At 36.2% G+C, this 21,783-nt stretch overlaps 1 protein-coding gene across 5 annotated transcripts in view; it reads right to left on the reverse strand.

Annotated features, from left to right (window-relative positions):
- TRPC4 (transient receptor potential cation channel subfamily C member 4) overlaps window positions 1-21,783 on the reverse strand; it is a 198,236-nt gene that overhangs the window by 18,637 nt on the left and 157,816 nt on the right. For all 5 annotated transcript variants that reach the window (XM_002748983.7, XM_078375324.1, XM_035302520.3 and 2 more), the window contains 3 exons: window positions 19,414-19,553; window positions 8,496-8,809; window positions 1,262-1,457 (listed from right to left, as the gene is read on the reverse strand). In XM_002748983.7, coding sequence (XP_002749029.2) covers window positions 1,262-1,457; window positions 8,496-8,809; window positions 19,414-19,553 — 650 coding nt within the window. The remainder of the gene's footprint in view (window positions 1-1,261; window positions 1,458-8,495; window positions 8,810-19,413; window positions 19,554-21,783) is intronic.

The raw sequence follows: 21,783 nt of genomic DNA on the forward strand, positions 1-21,783 counted from the left end.
TTAAATGTTTTGTTGTTGTTGTTCCTGATATTCTGGAAAACAGAGCCCACATTTTGGAAACTCGTTATTAGGAGAATGTAGAACTTCTGACACAAAAATTTAGAGACTCTAAAAATTTCTGATCGTAAGATGCTTAAATGAAGATCAAAGTATGCATAAATTCGGATATTTACCCCCAAATTCTAGGACCTACATTTTCCAAAGGAACCATTTCTGCATTTGGAATTCTTTAATCTGTGACTTGATAAATAAAAACCATCTATTCTCACGTTCTGTGCAGTTTTTCATCCGTGATGAGTGTCTCATGAGAAAAATTTGTGTCCCAAAAGACAGCTGAAGTAAAATTCAGAGTGTTGCTTGCCAAAAATACAGTAGTAACACTTCAGAGGTTTAAGCATAGATTCAAAGGTACAATATAAATGTGGTTATTTATGAAGAAAATGGGAAAACTATAATTATGCTTATCAAATGCTATTGGTCTAAGGTATAGATATGAAAGACTTAACTATATTTCATTCCACTAAGAGCTCTGCTTTGCTGCTATTGCTAGTGGTCATAGACGTACATCACTAGTATATAAGTTCAAGCAGATCAGTTCAAGTTTTGTGTTTCCTGTGCGTTGCTATATTTCTGGTGTCCAGAACAGTACTGGGCAACACAATACATACCCAGTAAGTATGTGTTGAATGAATAAATAAAAAACTTATGCTAAGTTGCTTAGGTTCCAAAGTTTCAAAAAAGCATGTATTGTATTGTGTAATATCCTATAGAATTTAACATTGCTTCCGTTAATATGTTGCTTTCCCTGAGCTTTAAGAAACTGAAAATCCTGTGGCTTCTTCCCTTCCCAGACTCCTCTCAGGGTTATCTTTTGTGTCTTGCCCTATAGCCTGACTTTGTTTATATTAGGATGGTAGGTTAAATGGACAGACAGGAGGCAAAACCTATTGGTCACTGCACAGAGATTAGCTGCTTGTTTTTAAGTCAGACCTCACCTGCTACTTCCCATAGCCAGTGACTGCCTGGCAAGATGGATTTGGTTTGTCTCGGCAATCATGTGTAACAAGACAAAATTAGACTAATTTATAGCCACATGTAGTGTGATACTGCTCAGAAATGTCAAATAAACCATTTATAATTCTTATCTGTCTCATCAATAGCCAATTATAGATTTTACTTCCTATGATAAGAAGATGGAGTAAAGCTAAGAACAACACATTTGAGGGGAAATATTGAATTAAAATAAAGCTGGTCAACTTACAGCAATCAGTTGGTAAGAATTATTCATCATAGCTATTAACATGTTGAGTAGAACAACCAGAGAGATGACATTATATGTCCCAAACATGGTAGCACCAACAAACTCAGTAAATTCATGCTGTGCTTTAACATTGGTCACATATAAATTGATGAGCCCAAATATTGACCAAAACAGGGACTGGAGTGTCTCAAATAACCTGGAATAAAGACAAAATGATACTAATAGCTCTATTAATAGAATCATGATACATAAGATATAAGAACAAAGCGTGGCACTATTATGTATGTATAAATAAACATTACTATCAACAGTAAAATAACCTTTGAGGGCAATGACAAAATTAAACAATAAAAGGAGTAAAAGAAAATTGTTTTTTTTTTCAAACTAGTAAAAATGTGTACTTAAATTTCCCAAGAGCTTTGAAGCTAAATTTAGTTTCCTAGAGCAGAGAGAAGCAAATGCGGCCCAGAGCCTGTTTCTGCATGGCTACTGAGTGAAGAATGGTTTTTACTTTCTCAAATGGTTGGGACCAAAATCAAAAGAGCGATATTTCGTGACATGAAGACTGTGTAAAATTCACATCTCCATATCCATAAATAAAATTTTATTGAAACACATCCATTCTCATTCATTTATGCATTCCCTACGGCTTCTTTTGTGCTACAATGGCAGAAGAAAGTACTTACAACAGAGAACATATGGCTGAGAAAACCTAAAATATTTACTATCTGCTCCTTTTCATAGAATGTTTGTCAATCTGTGTCCTAGGGCACTAAGTGACAGCTAATAAATGACAGATCCCAAATTTTAGGCTTTAAAAAGTCTGCTCTTTTACTGATTTTGCTTTGGTTGTAGGAAAATTAAGATTATCCTTATTACAGATTTCCATGTTTACAACTAAAATTGCACATAATGCATCTTGTAAGATGGCAAAGAGTCTCAGATGCTTAGATAATAACATTTGATTTTTTTTTAATTTCAAGCAACATTTTCTTTATTCTAGCCAATGAATACACACTGGCTGTTTCTTTCTTTCTTTTTTTCTGTGAGCCAGAGTCTTGCTCTGTTGCCCAGGCTGGAGTGCAATGGTGTGATCTTGGCTCACTGCAACCTCTGCCTCACAGGTTCAACTGATTCTCCTGCCTCAGCCTCCTGAGTAGCTGGGATTACAGGTGCGCACCACAACACCCAGCTAACTTTTGTATTTTTAGTAGAGACAGGGTTTCACCATGTTGGTCAGGCTGGTCTTGAACTCCCGACCTCAGGTGATCTGCCAAGTAGTCTCCTTAACTTACTCCAAAGAATGAAATAAGCTGAGGAGTATATAAACCCAAATGGAGAATTGTTTGTTTCAAAGGATCATAATAATCCATTAGTATAATGTAATAAAATGATGATAGAGCTTTCATACTCCTTGATGAATTGTTAAAATGAGACTGTATTTAAATTACAAAAATAAAACAAAAACCTTTTGGTACTGCACATGATGACTAAGGAGGTAGGGTTTCTATCTGTAGGGAGATTAGCATTATTGGAAAGGTGTTGCAGAACCAAGCCAGTTATGGTTTCTGGCAACTCCCAGCCCCAGTGACGTTGTTCTCTGTATGCCCTTTTACGGAAAGGTGGTTCTTGTGTAAGACTCTGGAGCTCCTTACCCAATACCTCCATGGATTAAGTCAGTCATGGTCAAGTGACTCAAGGAGAGACAATTCATATAAGGCCAGTGACCTGTGGCAAAAATGATCAGAATTCCCCTCTAGAGAAGTTTGCCTTAAAAATATCCAGATAATTGCCCAAAGGGGCTGAGATGACAGGGGTTATGACGTGAAGTCAGAAACACTGGAATGATCGGATGCCACAGGTTTGAGACAGCACAAACTAAGAAGCAGAGAATTGAGGATGAATAAGCCAGGCAATAAGTAAACTCAGAATATAGATGAAGTAGCTGACTCACCTTAATGCTCATACACAGAGTAACAATCCCATAGCCCAGCACTATGTCAAAGCCTGCTCTTCCTAAAGCTAGGGCTTGCTCTAAGTTCCGCCCTTGTAAAGATAACCCTTACTCAGAAGACTGAAGGGCTATAATTCTGTGCATAATTTTTATGACAAAGTGCTGTTACTTGAAATAAGCCATGCATTTTTGTGCATATAACCAGGAGATTCTAATTAAATATGCCTTATTTGGCATTCAGAATGTAAATTGCTTTTTTAAAAAGGTGAAGAAAAATTTTTTAATTGAGCAACTGATTTTTAGATATGAAATGTAACTGTTTATTTTCTACAGCTTTTGAACGATGGAACAACAGATTGTTGTGAAGTAAAAGGGCACTGATCTGATCAACTTTAGCCAGACTGTGATTCTTAAACAGAATGCTGTGCATTCTGCTAGGAAGTGATCACGTATTCTTAAAGGAAAACCCAGATGCCAGATTCCAACAACATTAGAGATAATTAAATCGACTCATTGGTCCTAGACAAAGGCCACTAGAGCTACCCTTTTAAAATTTCTCAGGAAAAAGTAAATTTGGCCCATGGCCATGAATTCTTTATTTTTAGTAACTTTAAAGACAACTTCTAAAATTAATCATAGTGTCCTTTGGATTTAATGTGAATTAACTGTATTCTTTCTTTCCAATTAGTGTAAATTCTCACAGTGAGTATACACATAAAAATCAGCTGGCTTTTCCTGACATGAATAGCAATTTAATGAAAGTTATAAGTTAAATATTACAAGTTATATAATAAATCATATAAAATGTTACCACACAAACCCCATAACAGTTTCTTTTTCAAATAAAAACAATGATGCAGAATAAAGGGCTCATTATTTTGAATAGTACATATTTGCTTCTGTCTACATAATACCTACTAATTTTAGGAAACATTAATAAACACTTTGGCAAATTATTTATTGATGTTTAAAAAAATTAAAGGGGAAAATTCTAGATAAAGTGACTTTTCATGATTACATATGGGTTCTTCCTTTTTTTTAATTTTCCTTCTTTCAGTGGAATAAGTCAGTGGTGAGATTTAAAGACTAGTTCCACTCAACTAAAATATATTTACTTCTCAGAGAAATTAAGACCTTGGTCTTAAAGTATTTCTCAATGAATTGTTCAGATATTAGGTGGATTTTTAAAAAGTCAATCTAGGTTAACAATTCAAAGCCATTGCTTCCAGAAATGTTTTTTATAGTTAGCGATTCTCAAATCCATTGATACCAACATTGGCCATAAATTGAAGGATCATTACTTACAGCATCACATTTTAGAATGCCTTTGTGTGACTAATAATTTTTCTTGTTCTGTGGTAAGATATGAACTGAAAACTCTCCAAGATAACACCACAATTTAATTGACACTTAGACAAAACCTTGGTTCAAGACTAAATCCTGAAGGTCTGTATGAGTGGATTGAGGTCCTGCCTTGCTAATGATAACATTTTGTCTGTTGCTCTGAATATATTCCTCAACAGATACTTTATAAAATTAGCTTGTTTCCCTGATTGCAGATTTACAGCCAGAAAAATTGAACATGTAAAGAAGTAATGTATTCCCCAGCTGAAGTTTTCTTCTATCCCATGGGACTAAAACAATGAGCAAACATAAATTAATACAAAATTCAGCTGAATATTTTATCTTTAGTTTATAAGCAAAAATGTAATATTAAAATAAGATATGACTCCAACTGGCCAGTTCCAACCATTAGGAATACAGCTGCAATGAATATAAAAGGGCTTTGCTTAATGAGACAAAACCTGTCACAAGACCTGTGCCCTTCTCTTCAGAAGGGAGTAATTTACCAGGGACTAATAGCTTAAAATTGCATGTAGAATAGTTTTGACAACTAAGCATTTTGTGTCTTTTAATAGCATATAGTTCTCAGGATAATGAGAAAATAACTGGAAAGGAGAAGGAGGAAACGTCCATTCATTGGAGGGAAACTGTATGAAGACACATAGAACATGGATCACAGGCTGACACTGGGCGTTCACAGCCAGGGAGGAGACCAGAAAAGGCCTCCTGGAAAAGGTATATCCGAGGTAGGATTTGGGGAAAAAAATTGCCAAATGGAAGGGCAGAATAAGGACGTTCTGGAATGAGAGAAAGAAATAACATATTTGGAGATTTATATTTATAATCCATCAGGAAATATTGATGAGTAAAGTGGTTCTGGGGGATTGAAAGATGAAACAAGAAAAGGAAGTGCTACAGAGGATGTTCATCTCCTTCAGATATCATGTTGAAATGCCATCCCTGATGTTGAAAGTGGGCCTCAGAGGGATGTGTTCGAATAACGGGGGTAGATTTTGGGTTGCTGGCTTAGTGGCATCCTAGGGGTGATTAGAGAGTTCGCACACTATTAGTTCTCACAAGAGCTTATTTTTGAAAAGACCCTGGCTTCCTTCCTCTTTCCCCATGTGATGCCTGCTTCCCCTCACCTTGCAACATGAGTGGAAGCTTCCTGAGGCCCTCACCAGAAGCAGATGTTGATGCTGTGCTTTTTATGCAGTGTGCAGAACGATGAGCCAAATAAACTTCTTTTCCTTATAAATTACCCAGTCTAAGGTTTTTCTTCATAGCAACAAAAATGGACTAAGACAGGAGGCAGGGGACAGGCAGATCAATGAAGGACCTAAAATATCAAGCTAAAGAATGTGGCAGTATCCTGTAAGAAATGGGAAACCATTTTGACACTTCGGGGGAGCATCAGATTTGGTTTAGAAAGATAATTCAGGAAGCAGAGTGGAAGAAATATGAAATAAGGCAGATACCAGGGGCAGGGATACCTAGATTTGGGCATGAGTGGAAAGCAAGGGAAGACAATGCCAAGATAACATTGACGGACCACATATGGAAGGGATGAGGAGAAGACAAGATCTAGAATAAGATGTACATTTTTCATGTAAGTTTCTGTGTGGATTGTGGTGATGTTGACTAAGAAAAGGAGTTAAGCAGGAAGAAGAATATGTTTTAGAGAAACTGTTAAATTCTCTTTGATTGAATTTAAGTCTTCAGGAGACATGTAGAGAGAGGTGTCCAGTAGACAGTTGAATATATTGTGCAACCCAAGGATAGAAGTTGATGCTAGTAAGATAAATATGGAAGTTTTGTCTGAGACATATAGAGCCAAATCCAAAAGCATAGATGAGTTTTCATAGGGGTACTGTTAAGACGGTCTTAGGTTAGTATGCCAAGACATGCCACTATTTAAAAGCAGTAATAAAAATAAAAAATTAGGCCAGGAGCGGTGGTGGCTCACGCCTATAATCCCAGCACTTTGGGAGGTCGAGGCAGATGGATCACGAGGTCAAGAGATCGAGACCATCCTGGTCAACGAGGTGAAACACCGTCTCTACTAAAAATACAAAAAATTAGCTGGGCATGGTGGTGCACGCCTGTAGTCCCAGCTACTCAGGAGGCTGAGGCAGGAGAATTGCTTGAACCCAGAAGGCGGAGGTTGCGGTGAGTCGAGATTTTGCCATTGCACCAACAAGAGCGAAACTCCATCTCAAAATAAATAATAAATAAATAAAAATAAAAAAATAAAAAATTATCAGAGTGAAGTGAGAAAGGCTAGAGAACTAGGATTTGAGGTGAAAAAAATAATAATACAGAAGTTAAAAGGGGACAGGATTTCCAAAATGGAAGTGTTAAAAGAGGGTAAAATGAGGCAGATACGATAAGCAAAATGTAAGCAGAAAAATGTCCATAGGTAGTAGTGATAAGAAGGCTCTAGATGATAATTTTTAGAGCAGTTTCAGTGGAATGATGGAAAGAGAAGCCAAATTATAATTGGATAAAATCTAAGTGAGAGGTGAGAAAACAAGGTGTCTTGTGTAAGCTTCATTTAGGGTTACTTGGATGAAGGAATTAGAGAAACAGGAGTGGTAGCTAATGGGCTGCAGGGAGCCCAGAGCACACCATTGCACTGCTGGGCAACAGATCGAGATTTCGTTTAAAAAAAAAAAAAGATTCAGCTACTCGGGAGGCTGAGGCAGGAGAATTGCCTGGACCCAGGAAGTGGAGGTTGCGGTGAACCGAGATCGCGCCATTGCACTCCAGCCTGGGTAACAAGAGCGAGACTCCGTCTCAAAAAACAAAAAAAAAACCAAAAAACATTAAATGATTGAGGGAAGCTAAAAGAAGTTTGTGTTTAAGATCCACGGTTGTATAAAATCTATTTCTGAAACTAATAAGGTATCAATGGCTAAGATTTTTAAATTATGTGCAAAAGCAAAGATGAAGAATTATTAAAATGAAGCTTTAAATATTGGGGCTAAGATAAAACAGATGTAGAATTAAAACAACCAAAGCATTTAAACTGCAAGTGATTTCGTTTATGTGAGATTATTGATTTTCTCTAACCTGAGAAATTATGTCGTCTCATACACAATTCTATGATGGCTCATGGATAATGTATGACTTTTAAAGGCATCTACAAAATGACAGTGTATTCACACATGCTTACTGTGCGGAGGAAAATCACTTCTCTTATTAATTCATCTGCTTATTAACCATCTGTTTGTCACAGTTAAAAGGAAAAGGGAAAGATATAGAGAGGAATAGCCTGAGAGCTGTGTGACCATCAAACACAGTGCTCATGAAGCTGTGCTGTTAGCAGACCCGTCATGAATATTACTGAGAGTTGACAATAGACACTACCTATTGCTCACTCAGGTGTAAGGGCACGGAGAGCTTTGTGTGCATGACAATAATGGCTAGATTAATCTTGGATTTCCATTTGCACTATTTTTAGATGGTTACATTTTTGTGTAGGCAACTAGAGAATGAAAGAGATACATGAATGGACTTCATGCATCCTGGTACCTGGGAAACAGATGAGGAAACATTGAAACCTACTTGAATTTTCCAACATGAGTGGTTTTACGTACGTTCTATCTTTTAATGTAATTGTAAGCTTTCATAGTACATAGATTACCTTTTTTCTTGTACATCTAAAAAAATAGTAACTTTTGCTTTCTTTTTCATGAAGTCATTTAGAGGAAAAGATGATTTTACTAAAATTAAAAATAAATGTGCCAGGTATTCTTTTTCCTGTCAGAAGTTTTCATTTCTATTCAAAGCCACGTTAATTCTGTTTTCTGCCTTAAGCATAATTTTAATTCCCCATTTTCTTTACAACCATTTGTCATAGGCTTTTCAAGTTCATGATGTGGCGCACTCTAAATACCGTACAATGTTACCAGTAGAAACGTCTATCAGACTTACGTCGAAAATGCATTGTTCTGCTTTTCACATCGTATGCCTTTGCAGGTTAACCCTTTGGTTTCTTCATAATAGAAGTACAACTGATTCAGGCCATTTGCAAATGCTAGCAACACAAGGCAGTATATGAATAGAAACTTCAAAATGTCCAGGAGCATTCTTCCCAGAGATATTTGCAGAGGTCCCAGGTGAGAATTTGCAGTAAACAATGAGATCAGACGCAGAGAACTGAAGATGTTTGCAATAGCAAATAAAGCCTCTGCCACCAGAGTGGGATGCCACATGTCCCATGATTCTCGTGGATTAAGGGCACTGTACTGGAGAGAACAGAAACAAATGGAAAGTAAAACAAACACACACATATAAATATATCAAGGTCAGAGTGCTTTTCCAGGTTGACCCAGCACAATCATCTACTGTCAGGAAGCTGATGTCGTTTATGACGGTAGCAGTGATATTAATCCACACAAAAATAAGGGTTTACTAAATTATAACTTATGAACTGTAATCCAGTGGCCTCCAGGTCTGTCCTTATCAAGGGTAGTTTTTGTTAGCATGTTAATTATACGAGTCTTTTAATTTTCTAATAGAACTGTTTTCAAAAAGAAAAGGATAATGTCATATCCAGAAAAAGAAACCCTATCTGAGTTTATATTGGGGAAAGGTATAAATATGATAGCAAAGAAAACTACATCATAAAGGGAAACTATTAAATTTTGAACAAAATAATCGATGACCTTGTTTATGATTTTTTTGAACACACTTGCCAGTTCTGGAGAATACATGTAGGATACAAATGACATATGAATGAGTAGAAGTAGTGGTCTGTTGCTATGGAAACAGAAATGACCAATATGGGCAAAAACCATCAGTGCTTCCTTTCTGCTATGTCCTAAATGTAAATACAACCTAACTTAGAAATCATCCCAGCAGTCATTGAATTGCTAATTTTTTACATTTGATATGTAGGAAATATAACATTTATCTGAACATTATTTAAGTAGGTAAAATATGTGATTTGAGAAAAAAAAATTTGATACTTTAAACTTTGACAAGCAATTATTTTAAAAAAGCAAGAAGATTAATTAAAATGTCAGATTTGAATTATCCTGATATTGAAACATATAAAGAACAAAATAAAATTTAAATGTGTACTATTGATGTAAATTTGTATCCTTTTAAAAAAGGGTCAAATATGCTCTTTGAAATATTGTAGTATGAAAATATGTAGTTAAATCTGTATTTGAACTGAACAATAAATTATTTTCTTCCTACACATCACTGAAAAATGTGTCTAGACGACTAAGGTATTTTTCCAATGGAAAGAAAGTTAGTGGAACTCTGAGTCCCATCGAATATCTTCATTCTTTTAATAACACATTTTACATCAAAGACCTTTACAGATGTGAATCAATTAATTCTACATGAAACTCATAGATAGTACTTTTTTAATCTCTCTGGGGAGAAAATGCACTATAGGCTCCTGATCTTATTCAACTCAGACTCTTGCTTGACTGGCAGTGTAAAACAATCAAGTTTGAACTAGAAGAAAATTATTTTCTATTTTTAAATCCCGATAAATGTTCTTGAACATTCCCACACATAGCTTCCGCATAAAATAGCTAATTACTGAAGATGTTGAAAAAAGTTAAGATGTTTTTCTCATTCATTATGACAAATATCAGAGTGAAACTTGGATGCTAAACACTACCTAATTCTCTCCTTTTAGTCTTGCTATGTATGATGTCACCTTTTCCTTTAAAGACCATCATCACATTTTCCTTCCTTTCCTCACTTCTCTCTTAAAAGACACACATATTTAAAATCCATAAATATTGATAGCTGTCCCCCTGTAGTTGATAGCTAATCTTATCAACTATAGAATTAGCTCATAAATATTTATAGTTGATAAATATCCCCCTATGTTCATAGCTTATTCTATTTCTCTTTTTTCAACCTAATATAGCTTAGGACTACATTTCAAAAACATACAAAAAATGAAACAAGAAGTATTCTTAAGAAAGCAATCATTTTCTTGAACTTCTTACAACATTTAACATAATGCCCTGAATACTGTGGGTTCTGAAGAAATCTTTTCTCCTGTCAAGTATTCATAGTCCAGTGAAGCAGACAGGCACAAATGGTAATAAAAATGCTCTAAGAGATTAGCACAAAGTGCTGTGGGAATAGAGAAGAGGAAGTGATTAATTCTGTCTGGGGTGTCTGAGGCCAGGAATGGATAGAGATTATATGTTGTCAGAGATGCTGTGCATTGCTCTAAGTTTCACATCCAGGTCAGCTCTGGATGTGGATCCACCATCACGTCACGACTGGGTCAAGCTCTGTTACGGACCTACTGTGAAAAGAGCCCTTCTTGGTAAATTATCTCAGCGAGACTGAAAAAAAAAAAAAAAAAAAAAAAAAAACTTGTAAGAGCAAAGTTTTCTGTTTTTATAGATTCTGCCCCAGTATGGTTATTCAAGTTGATTTCAGAGTCTAGCACTTGTAGTCATGGCCAGGAAACAATGCTACAGGAATATATTTACTTTATGCAAGGTCAAGGCTTTAAGCAAAACATTGCTGGCATCTGTGTTAAAGGATGTTTGAACAGCAACCTTTGGAAGATAAAGATGGAGACCTCCTGAGAAACTTAGGATCATCTTCCCAGAAGCTATGTGCTTACACTCTCAGAATAATAAACCTAGGGACCTTTGCCTCCCCAGAGACAATTTATTTACTTTAGAAAGTTAGAGCCTTTCTCTTTTCTTCTCCAGGGGAAAGGCAGGCAGCTGGCTCAGATGCACGGTATGAGTTCTGAGGCACATAATTTCCAAGCTCCTCTCCTATGGTACAAACCCATGTATACACAGGGTAAGTCTGGCTCCCATTAGGTTCCCTGTTGGGGACTAGGGAATGAGGAACAAATGCTAAGTTTGCTATAAAAGTAAATAATTTATCTGTTCTCTGATCCAAAAAACCTCATTTCCTGTCAGGGATTAAGAGATCTAAGTATTAAGTAATTATATCCTGAATTCATTCTTTTTAAGTTTTGCTTTTTGAAATTTTTATTCCATCCTTCACATACACATTTTCTTCAGTTTTTAACTATAGTCATCATTTAACAAAGTGATTTTTATAATTCTTAAAACTGTGTCATCATTTGAATTTATAAGGAATAACTGTAACTCTTCAGTCAATGAATTTTCCACACCTATTATTAGGAATTAGAATATTGATTTGAATTTTAAAAATTTCTTTGGCTCTGCTATTTAAGAGCAATTCTACCCTCACTTTTCATCTTTGCATGTTTGTCTCTGAGTGGCCTCTTCTCAGTCTCCTTTGGAAGTTCCTCGATCTCATCTGCCCCTTAAAAGTTGTGTTCATTTTTCGGCTGGGTGCAGTGGCTCATGCCCGTAATCAGGACTTTGGAAGGCCGAGGCAGGTGGATCATGAGGTCAGGAGATCGAGACCATCCTAGCCAATATGGTGAAACCCCTGTCTCCACTAAAATACAAAAAATTAGCCATGTGTGGTGGCACGCACCTGCAGTCCCAGCTACTTGGGAGGGAGGCTGAGGGGGAATTGCTTGAATTCGGGAGACAGAAATTGCAGTGAGCTGAGATCATGCCACTGCACTCCAGCCCGGCAACAGAGCAAGACTCCATCTCAAAGAACAAATGAACAAACAAATACACACAAACAAAGTTGACCTCACTTTTTCAAGCCTCCGCTCTTCTCATTCCACTCATTCTACCTGGATGTTTTCCAGGATTTCAACTCTCAGTGACTATTCTCAGCTATACGTCTCCAGCCGAGGCTTCTCACCTAACAGTTCTATTCTGCATTGTACTGTCTGGTTGAGTTTTCCACTTCTATATCTCACAGACAACTCAAACTCACCCACCAAAAGTGTAATTCATCACCTTTGCATCCTCAGACTCTTTCTCCATTTACCCCTTCTGATCCGATGAATGGCAATAGGTCACCAAGTCAGAATTTGAGGTTCACCCTAGAAGCTCTTTTTCTCAAATCCCAGCATCATCTAAACCCAAATCTTATGTAGGTTACTTCCTTCTTTTCATTAGTACCCTCATTATTTTAAAATAATACTTATTTCTCAGATATAACTATAGCACCCTCCTCACTGTTCTCCCTGCCTTATCTCCTCAATCATCTGTGTGATTCTTTTAAAGAATCTTTAAAGGAGCCAATCAGACCAAGTCAGTCACAAGATTGTCCTTGAGATGACCTTCTGGTTATTCAACAAGCTACATAAAGCCTCTGCATTTCGACATCTTTTAAAGATTTAACTGCCATTTGACCCTAATTAGACACATAATGTTTTGGCTCAAATTTTCAAGACTGGTAATTCTTCAAATTAGTCACACATTCTTACCAAAATGCTTTTCCACGAGCGTTGTGCCTTTCTTTCTACAATGAATTTAAATTCTAATTATTTGGATTCTTCAGCTGTTATTTATTCATCAAGTATACATGAGTGTGCCTGCTCTGTGTCAGGCACTATCTTCAGGGTTCACGGTAATGATCAAAGGAAGATGCCATGTGGGCTTACAACATGGTGAGGTCATACATGAATCAAGCCATGCTAATCCTTTACTCTGACTGCTGATGAGTGGACACAAGGATCCTGCTGATCAAAGCTGGCAGCTCCGTGCTATAAAGTAATCCTTGAGGAAGAAATCAAGAGCTACTCTAAACACACATAGGTTTTCCAGATCACTAATTCCTGTATTCCTCCTCTAGATTATTTGTTTTCAGTCTGTACCTACCCTAGTTTGATTTTGTCCCAATTCTTTCTTTCTATTCAGATTTATTTTAAAGAGAATTGCTCATTTTGCAGATCGATATAAAAGAAAGGTAACTTCAGATTTCTTGTCAGATTCTTACGCAAGGAGGTTTGTCTGAGGCATTTTTTGGTGCTGGACATCTAGTAGAGTGCTTTATATATAATACGAACTCAAAAAGCACTCTGGGAGAAGCATTATAGGCATATTCAAAAACAAAGTGGTTAGAGAATATGGATTATTTTTATAAATGTATCTTGACACAAATGTAACACAGAGGGCTTGGGAACAGTGAGATGAATATGAGAAGATGAGATGAGTTGCTGCCGAGTCATGAAGAGTTTAGCGGAAGTGTCAGGAGAGAAAGATGAACTGAATCATAATATTGGATCAGAAGTTTATTGAGTGTAGGAAAATATGTTAGTTTATCTTTATATCCTCTATAGTCTCTGATGCATGCTTGTGAATGTCAAGTAATAAATAGAAATGAGTATAAATTAAATTAATATGAAATTAAAATATTGGTCAATGAGACTTAATAGAAGACACATGTTGGTTTTAATATATGCTTTACATGGTGAAATCTTTTCTCCTTCCAAAAATTTATCAGATAATTAAGTAGTGAAGGACCAAAAAGATAAGCGTTTATATCAGGAAGGCATATTATTATTATTTTTTTTTTTTTGAGACGGAGTTTCGCTCTTGTTACCCAGGCTGGAGTGCAATGGCGCAATCTTGGCTCACCGCAACCTCCGCCTCCTGGGTTCAGGCAATTCTCCTGCCTCAGCCTCCCGAGCAGCTGGGATTACAGGCACACACCACCGTGCCCAGCTAATTTTTTGTAATTTTAGTAGAGACGGGGTTTCACCATGTTGACCAAGATGGTCTCGATCTGTTGACCTCGTGATCCACCTGCCTCGGCCTCCCAAAGTGCTGGGATTACAGGCTTGAGCCACCACGCCCGGCCAGGAAGGCATATTATTTTCTCTTCAAGTACATAATGCTGATTAAACAACTAAGATTCAAATCACTACAGGTCTTTGCCATAAAACTAAAGAATATCTGAGACAATCCCACGCTTTGGGGAGTAGACTAAAGTTACAACATTTTTAAAATGAAAACAACATCTTCCCCCTTTCTAGTTAATAATAGACAAAATCTAGGAGACATGCAGTTAGAACTATTTAGAAGAATGGTACTATAAAGAAAAGGCACAATGATGGTTAAAACAAATCTTCTTATTCATAAAAATTTTGATTTTTGAAAATATTGTTTCAATTACACAGTGAAAAATGTATTAAAACCTAATCATTTCTGCCAAACTGTTGACAATAAGCATGAGAAGTGTTACATATAGAAAAGGGGCTGGATGATATTTAGAAAAAAAGTGGGCCTAATGAAACTAAAGTAACATTTTATAATTGTGGCCCTCAGGCATCAGCCAGCTCCAGATTAATTAATACTTCATATATAGTGAAAAGAGAAAATGATTGACAAACTTTCCTCTAGAGGATTAGGAGCAAATTAAAAAAAAATTATAACCCACATGCTTTAAAATGCTAATGAATCAGGTTATTAAAGAAAATAACACACCACTTTGCATGTAAAATGAATAAAATTGAAGTCATACATATTTTTATGACCTATCTTTACACATTATAATACTGCTGCATTGTATATAAAAATTAAGAGCAAATACTGAGTTTTTATGTTAGGTTCTATTCTATGGCATTAAATGTTTAGTGATGTAATCTTCACAAACATTTTATTGTATTTGACTGTTATTTTTGTTTTGCAGCAGAGAAATTTGAGGCGTAGATTAAATAACTTGCTCCGAATCACATAGGGAGGGAGTGATATAAGTCATAGTCACGGCAGCTCCATGGCCTTTGTTAGAAGGGCTGTTCTGTGTGTGTTTTAAAGAATGATCTTTCCTGCAAGTAGATGAATTGCGAAAGTATGAACGTCATGAACTGAATTGCATCTCTCCAAATGGAGTCTCGAAGTGTGATGGTATTTGGAGATGGTGTTTTTGGGAAATCATTAGGTTTAGAGGCGGTCATGAGGGTGGGTTTTCATAATGAGATTAGTGTCCGTATAAGGAGACACATCAAAGTATGCATTCTCTCCCAACCCCTTACACCTTACCCCCACCACGTGAATGTGACCAACCTTCTACAAGCCAGTGAGAGAGACCTCACTAGAAAGCAACCATGCTTGATCTCAGGCTTCCAGTCTCCAGAATTGCAAGAAATAAATTTCTGTTGTTTAAGCCACCCAGTCTACCGTATTCTACTGAGACAAGCCTCGGTGACTAATACAATGGATAAATTAAACAAGGTGTCGCCTATGCCAGATGTATTCTAAAAGGTTCTCTTTCTGAAAAGAACAATTATAACAAGGTTTCCTTTTTTTTTGTAGGATGATACAGTTTTTTTGGTCCCGTTCAATGACTTGACCAAAGCGACCTATGAACGAGCAGAGGTTCTAGTTCTAACACTGGTAACCCCGTCTGAAGCAAAATAGGTAAATCTAGTGTTACTAGGAAGAATTATTAGCATGGTTTTATCTACCTTAATTTCATAATTAATAAGTCACGTATCTTCCAGGTCTTACTACCTAAATTTGTTCAAGTCCAATATTTTATTATCTTCTCCTATGTTCACTGCTGTATTTCAGGCAATCATCATCACTTGAACCATTCCCTGCATAATGTCATAAATGGATCATTATAATTTATAGGGTAAAATTCAAGTCTGATAGTAAGATGTGGAAAATCCTTCTCAGTTTCCCCCTGCACACATTTTCAGAATCATGCAAAAGAGACAGTGAACTCTGCTTGTTAAACTCTCTGATTTTTGCATATTATGTCTTTTCTGTCTTGAAGCTCATGTGTGTTCATGATCATGATACACATCTGCTTGTACTACCCTCTGTATAATTCCACGCCATTACAGAAAAGTTCAGTTCCTTCTCTGATGTTACAGTAGCCCCTGTTATAGACCTTACTACATCGTAAGATCTTTGTTTATATGCAATTCTCTTTCACTATCTGACTGTGACCCACTTGGAGGCAAATCTCTTGGGCAGATTTGCATTATCAGCAACCAGATCAAAAGCTGTTTCTTAGTGTGCTCCAATAAATGCTTATTGATTTAATTAACTTCTTGAATCACATAATCATTGTTTGCTGTATCTACACCAGACTCTATTTTTTATGTAAATAACATACCTATTCTGAAAATAATAATTTCTAAGTTATTACAAATTAGCATGGAAAACATTGAATGATAGAACAAATGTAAGGTAAGGAATGACAAATCAAGAAGTCAGAGTGACATCACAGGCCCCGACAGTAAGTACTCTTTTGATTATTATCATCAACTTCAGAATATAATTGAGACTTCCATTCCATAACTTGCTCCATACCATATAGATTGAACATGGTGGGGGCAAGTATGAATCTAGAGCTCAAACTCCTTTTAAACTAAAATAAAGCAAATGAGGAGACAGAGTAAAGAACTTACAAAAGGCATGTCTAGTGGACTCATAGTATATGGGGAAGGAAGTAAAGACAAAGAAAAAAAGAAAATCTAGTTTAGTGTGCTTGTTCTGTAACAGGCACTTCAAATACAATGACTCATTTACTCCTCATGCCAGCAACATAAGGTAGAAAGTTTTATTTTATGGATGAGACAAATAGTGAAGAAACAGGCTGAAGGTCACCCAACCCAACTAGTAAGTGATGGAGGAAAGGAGCACAGAAATGTGAAATCCACAGTGTGTGCCAACGAATACACGCACCCAACTCAAACACACACATTGTGCTAAATGCAAATCCTGAAGAAAGGGCATTTCATAATTTATATTTCCAATTAAAGCTGAACTCCTATGACCGTATATTAACAAACAATGTATTTTTTGAAGACTTCCCATTCCTTAGGTCATCTTCATCTGCAGTAATTGCTGGGCATTTCTCCACATCTCATTTTCCCCCTCTGCCCTCTCCTTTTCATCACCAAGGGTAAGTGGGTTTCATTCTAAACCTAAAGAACAATATTTAGATTTTAATGGTAAAATCAATTTTGTATGTGTAGAATTTACAACTTTTTAATGAAATAAAATCCCTGGTGGCTCACGCCTGTAATCCCAGCACTTCGGGAGGCTGAGGTGTGTGGATCACAAGGTCAGGAGTTGGAGAACAGCCTGGCCAACATAGTGAAACCCTTTCTCTACTAAAAAACATACAAAAAACTAGCTGGGCATGGTGCGTGTAATCACAGCTACTCAGGACGCTGAGGCAGGAGAATCACTTGAACCTGGGAGGCCAAGGTTGCAGTGATCCGAGATAGTACCATTGCACTTCAGCTCAGGTGATAAAGCAAGACTCCATCTCAAAACAAAACAAAATAAAACAAAAAAAAATCCCAAATCTAAAAATCTTGAGGCAAAACATCCACAAGAATCAATTAATCTATGTAAGTATACTCACTACATACCAGAGTTCTTACGTTCTTATATATGAAAAAATATATGTACTATATATAAACACCATACAAATATAGCTTAAACATTGTCTAAATAAATGCATCACAGCAGTTTCTTTTGGATTCAATCTCACAAGTCTCTGAGCTATAGAACAGGTCTGTACAATGCAATGTGCTTCACAGTATCTTCCTTAGATCGAATGTATCAGTATCAACTGGGAGTTTGTTAGAAATGCAAATTTGGACATTGTCCTAGTACTCCTAACTTAAAACCGGTGATGGAGAAAAGGAATCTGAGTTTCGGCAAGCCCTTCTCATAATTCTTATCCACTTGGAAATTGAAAAAGAACCACTATTGTGTGATATAATCTGAGAATTTAATGATGGCATAAGACCACAAAATACTATATATATCACTTTTAGAGGTAGGCCTAAACAACTTTATGTATACATCTAAGGACCATGACAGAAGAAGGGGATTGGACAGCTAGGCACTTAATCACCGACTGCCCACCTCTGACAGATATGGAATCTCCTTTGGTTAAAAGAGTACCTTCTGCTGTCTTAAACTCTTCAAGGTCATTAACCTTAATGCATTGATAAAATTACCAAATTATGTTTTCATTTTAAAAGATATTTGCTTTCCAAATATCGACAGAAATTACTCTCCCGTAGTATTTTGGTGAGCATTTTAACCAAAAACTATGGCCTTTCCAACTTCAGACAATTTTTATTCTGTCATAACTGAAGGTTGCCTGCAAAAACGCAGGTCTTTATTTTAAAAACTAGGCTAAACAAATAAGAGTTAATCTACATGACAGCATTTTCTAGTTCAGATTATTAAATGGAATGTATTATTTATGTAACACCCAATTAGACATTCTTTATTTTTTTTACCAATTAACTAGTCATTTAAAAAAATTTTTTTAAAGAAGGAGAAAAGGAAAAAGGGGAAAAAAGGGAAAGTCAGTGAAGTAGAGAAGATAATCCTTTGAGTTGAAAGAAACCCAACAAAGTACAAAATAATCCCAATTGTCATTACAGACAAAAATATTTTATGTAAATTATGTGGTTGGATAAGATTGATGTTGTACAAAATCTGGGGGAGTAATGAGTGTGTGAGATTTCAGGCACTGTCATGTTGAATGGGATGAGGAGAAAGAAATTATATTCTGCTCTAATTGTATCAAAATGTATTAGTTTATACTGAAATAATAATTTCAATGCCTTGAAAGAGTAATATTTTGATCTGTCCATGATATTTTATCTATTAGTTATAACTGAAAAAAAAGATTTGGGTTGTCAAAAGTTAAACAGGGTTTGAAGTAGAATTTCATTAGAAATATAAAGGATTAGAAACCAGAGCAGTTCCTGTGAATAATTTTGAGACATCAGTCTACTTAGTAGATGGAAGAGAACTGGGTGATAACTTCTACTTGTTTTGTGATTTGAGGTTATGCATTTGTTTATGTATTTTTATCCCTATATATCTATCAATATAATCATGAGCTGATGAATACCACATCCAGAAACAGCTCTAGGTAACTTTATTAATAAAATTGATATCAATTGAAAGTATATCATTAATAATCGGAACATATGATTTACCAACAACATAAATATAGTTACCTTTACAAATGCAACGATTTTCAAGGAGATTGTTGCTAAATATAAGGAGTTCATTACAAAGTCCATTAGATTCCACCAATCATGGATGTAATCCTGAAGTCCGCCATCCCACATCTGTTTAATTTCTCCCCATATAAAACCTGTAATTATAGAAAGATCCATTATTAGTATGATTTCAAAAGAACCACTAAAAAAGCAGTATACGATTTAACAACTATAGATCTTGAAGATGCAAGAGACCACATTGTTACTCTAGAGGCAACATCTATTTTTATAGGTAATAATACTGAGTCCCAGCTGTTTTTTAAGAGTTTCAGATACTAAGCTAATTCTAGAAGATGTTGTTAGGGCAGCCTCATTTCCTTTCATCTATTTGATATATTCATAAGGATACATAGTTTTGAATTATACTGTGACTCCTTTTTAACTATATATATATCAGAAAATAACATTTTCTTAAAAGCAAATATCCTGACATTTATTTTTCTCCTAAGTCAAAATGACTCAAAGATCACGAAAAACAGTGTATTTAGCAATCAAAACTGGTTTCAGACAATGAGTGGAGTATCTTGTTGTGTTTCTTTAAGCAATTAGCGCCTTCAGAGACCTGACTTAAGTCTTGAGAAATAATGGACTTTAGTCTTAAGAATAGCATTTGCAATAATTCATTAAAAGACTTTATATTAACAATAGTTTTAAAGCTATATCCAGAAAAAATATATATATTTAAATTTTTAATAGGAAACTATTTATTTTTAAATTCTATGAAGAACTTACAAAATATCAGTATAGGTTATTATTTTCATGATCCTATTAAAATTTTATAATCCCGTATTTACAGCCTAATGATGAGATATAAAAATATCTAAATTCAATAAATATTAATAGGGTGACTACGATGTCGTAACTATGTTAACAAAAGCAAATAATGAGACTTCTTTAAGATAATAGTCTGAGACATAAAACGTAGAGTTGAAGATCGGCTGAGGATGTAGAAAGTTGGAAAAGTATTATCTCTACACTGACTATAAACATTATAACTTTCCAAGCATGCACCAGGGAGATGACAAATCAAGGAATCTAAACTTTAAATATAAGCTTGTTCCTCTAAAGGAACCATGCTGTGAACCTTGGCTCACCTGCGGCAGAGTGAGGAAGAGACACTGGCATCATCCGAGAAACTAGGCTGACTGTGAGGTAGCAGGAGAGGCTAGAATCCCTGGGAGCCACCGTTAAAAGGAAAAGTTTTACCCTCTGGCAGGCTCTTCTTCATGGACCCTATCCACAGCTCAAGAGAAATATTATAATTCAAGCTTGGGGGAGAAAAGAGGATGCTTCTGTGGGAGAAGCACAGAGTCCTATCCAGGCTCCTCTCCCCAAAGGAGCAAAACTTTAGCCTTGTGGAAGAGATAGAAAGCACTCCTGGGCCTCACGTTTACAGCAATACCATTAGAGCAGGGGCAGAAAATCTCTCCAGTACATAAGCTGCAATGTTTGACTGCCATGAAAAGGAAAGCACAGATCATGGGGAAAGCTTCATCCCTAGCACTCAGACATAGGCCTGCCTAAGTCTGACCTTGGATGAGGACATCAGAGAATTTTCCTGCCCTCGATCACTAGGCCAACAAACACCAGGTAACAATCAGAAGCTGACAACCCCTGGAGGAAGTGCCTCTGAGGCACAGGTGTACAGGGAAGGTCAAAAGCTGTGGATGGAGGAGGAACACTGAGAATAATCTTCTTTTCCATCCTAGGCTGAGGTATATGACGCACTGAAACTGAGTGTAGCACAAAACCCACACCCAGCTCAGCTCCTGACTGTATTGCCTCCAACCTCTACACTAACATAGAAGAGAAGAGGCATGTACATTTTCAGGCATAAAGGCTGTGTACTTCTGTTGCTCGTCTTCTGCATAGGTGGAATGAATACCTTTGCAAAACACACGCACACATTCGTACCGACACTCACCAAACCATGATGCATCATATTCAAACCATCAAAAACAAAAGGTAAAGTATTGAAAGCAGCCAAGAAAAAGAAAGAGACATGGAAGAAACGTAAGACTGACAGCAAACTTCTGCTATAAAAATATACGAGACAGTGAAGTAACATCTTTAAAGTGCTGAAAGAGAAAAAATGAAAGTTAACCGAGAATTCTATATAGGGCACAAATGGCTCTAGTAAATACTTACAAAAGGATTTTTCTTCAAACAATCAAAATCTGAGACAACTTACTGCTGTCAGACCCACACTATAAGATATACTAAATATTTTTAAGGCAGAACGTGTATAATATTGGATAGAAAGTTGCATTTATTTTAAAAAAGGAAGATTTATCTCCAGAAATGTGTGTATGTGTGTATATATAA

Source organism: Callithrix jacchus, chromosome 5, assembly GCF_049354715.1.
Source record: "Callithrix jacchus isolate 240 chromosome 5, calJac240_pri, whole genome shotgun sequence".
NCBI lineage: Eukaryota > Metazoa > Chordata > Mammalia > Primates > Cebidae > Callithrix > Callithrix jacchus.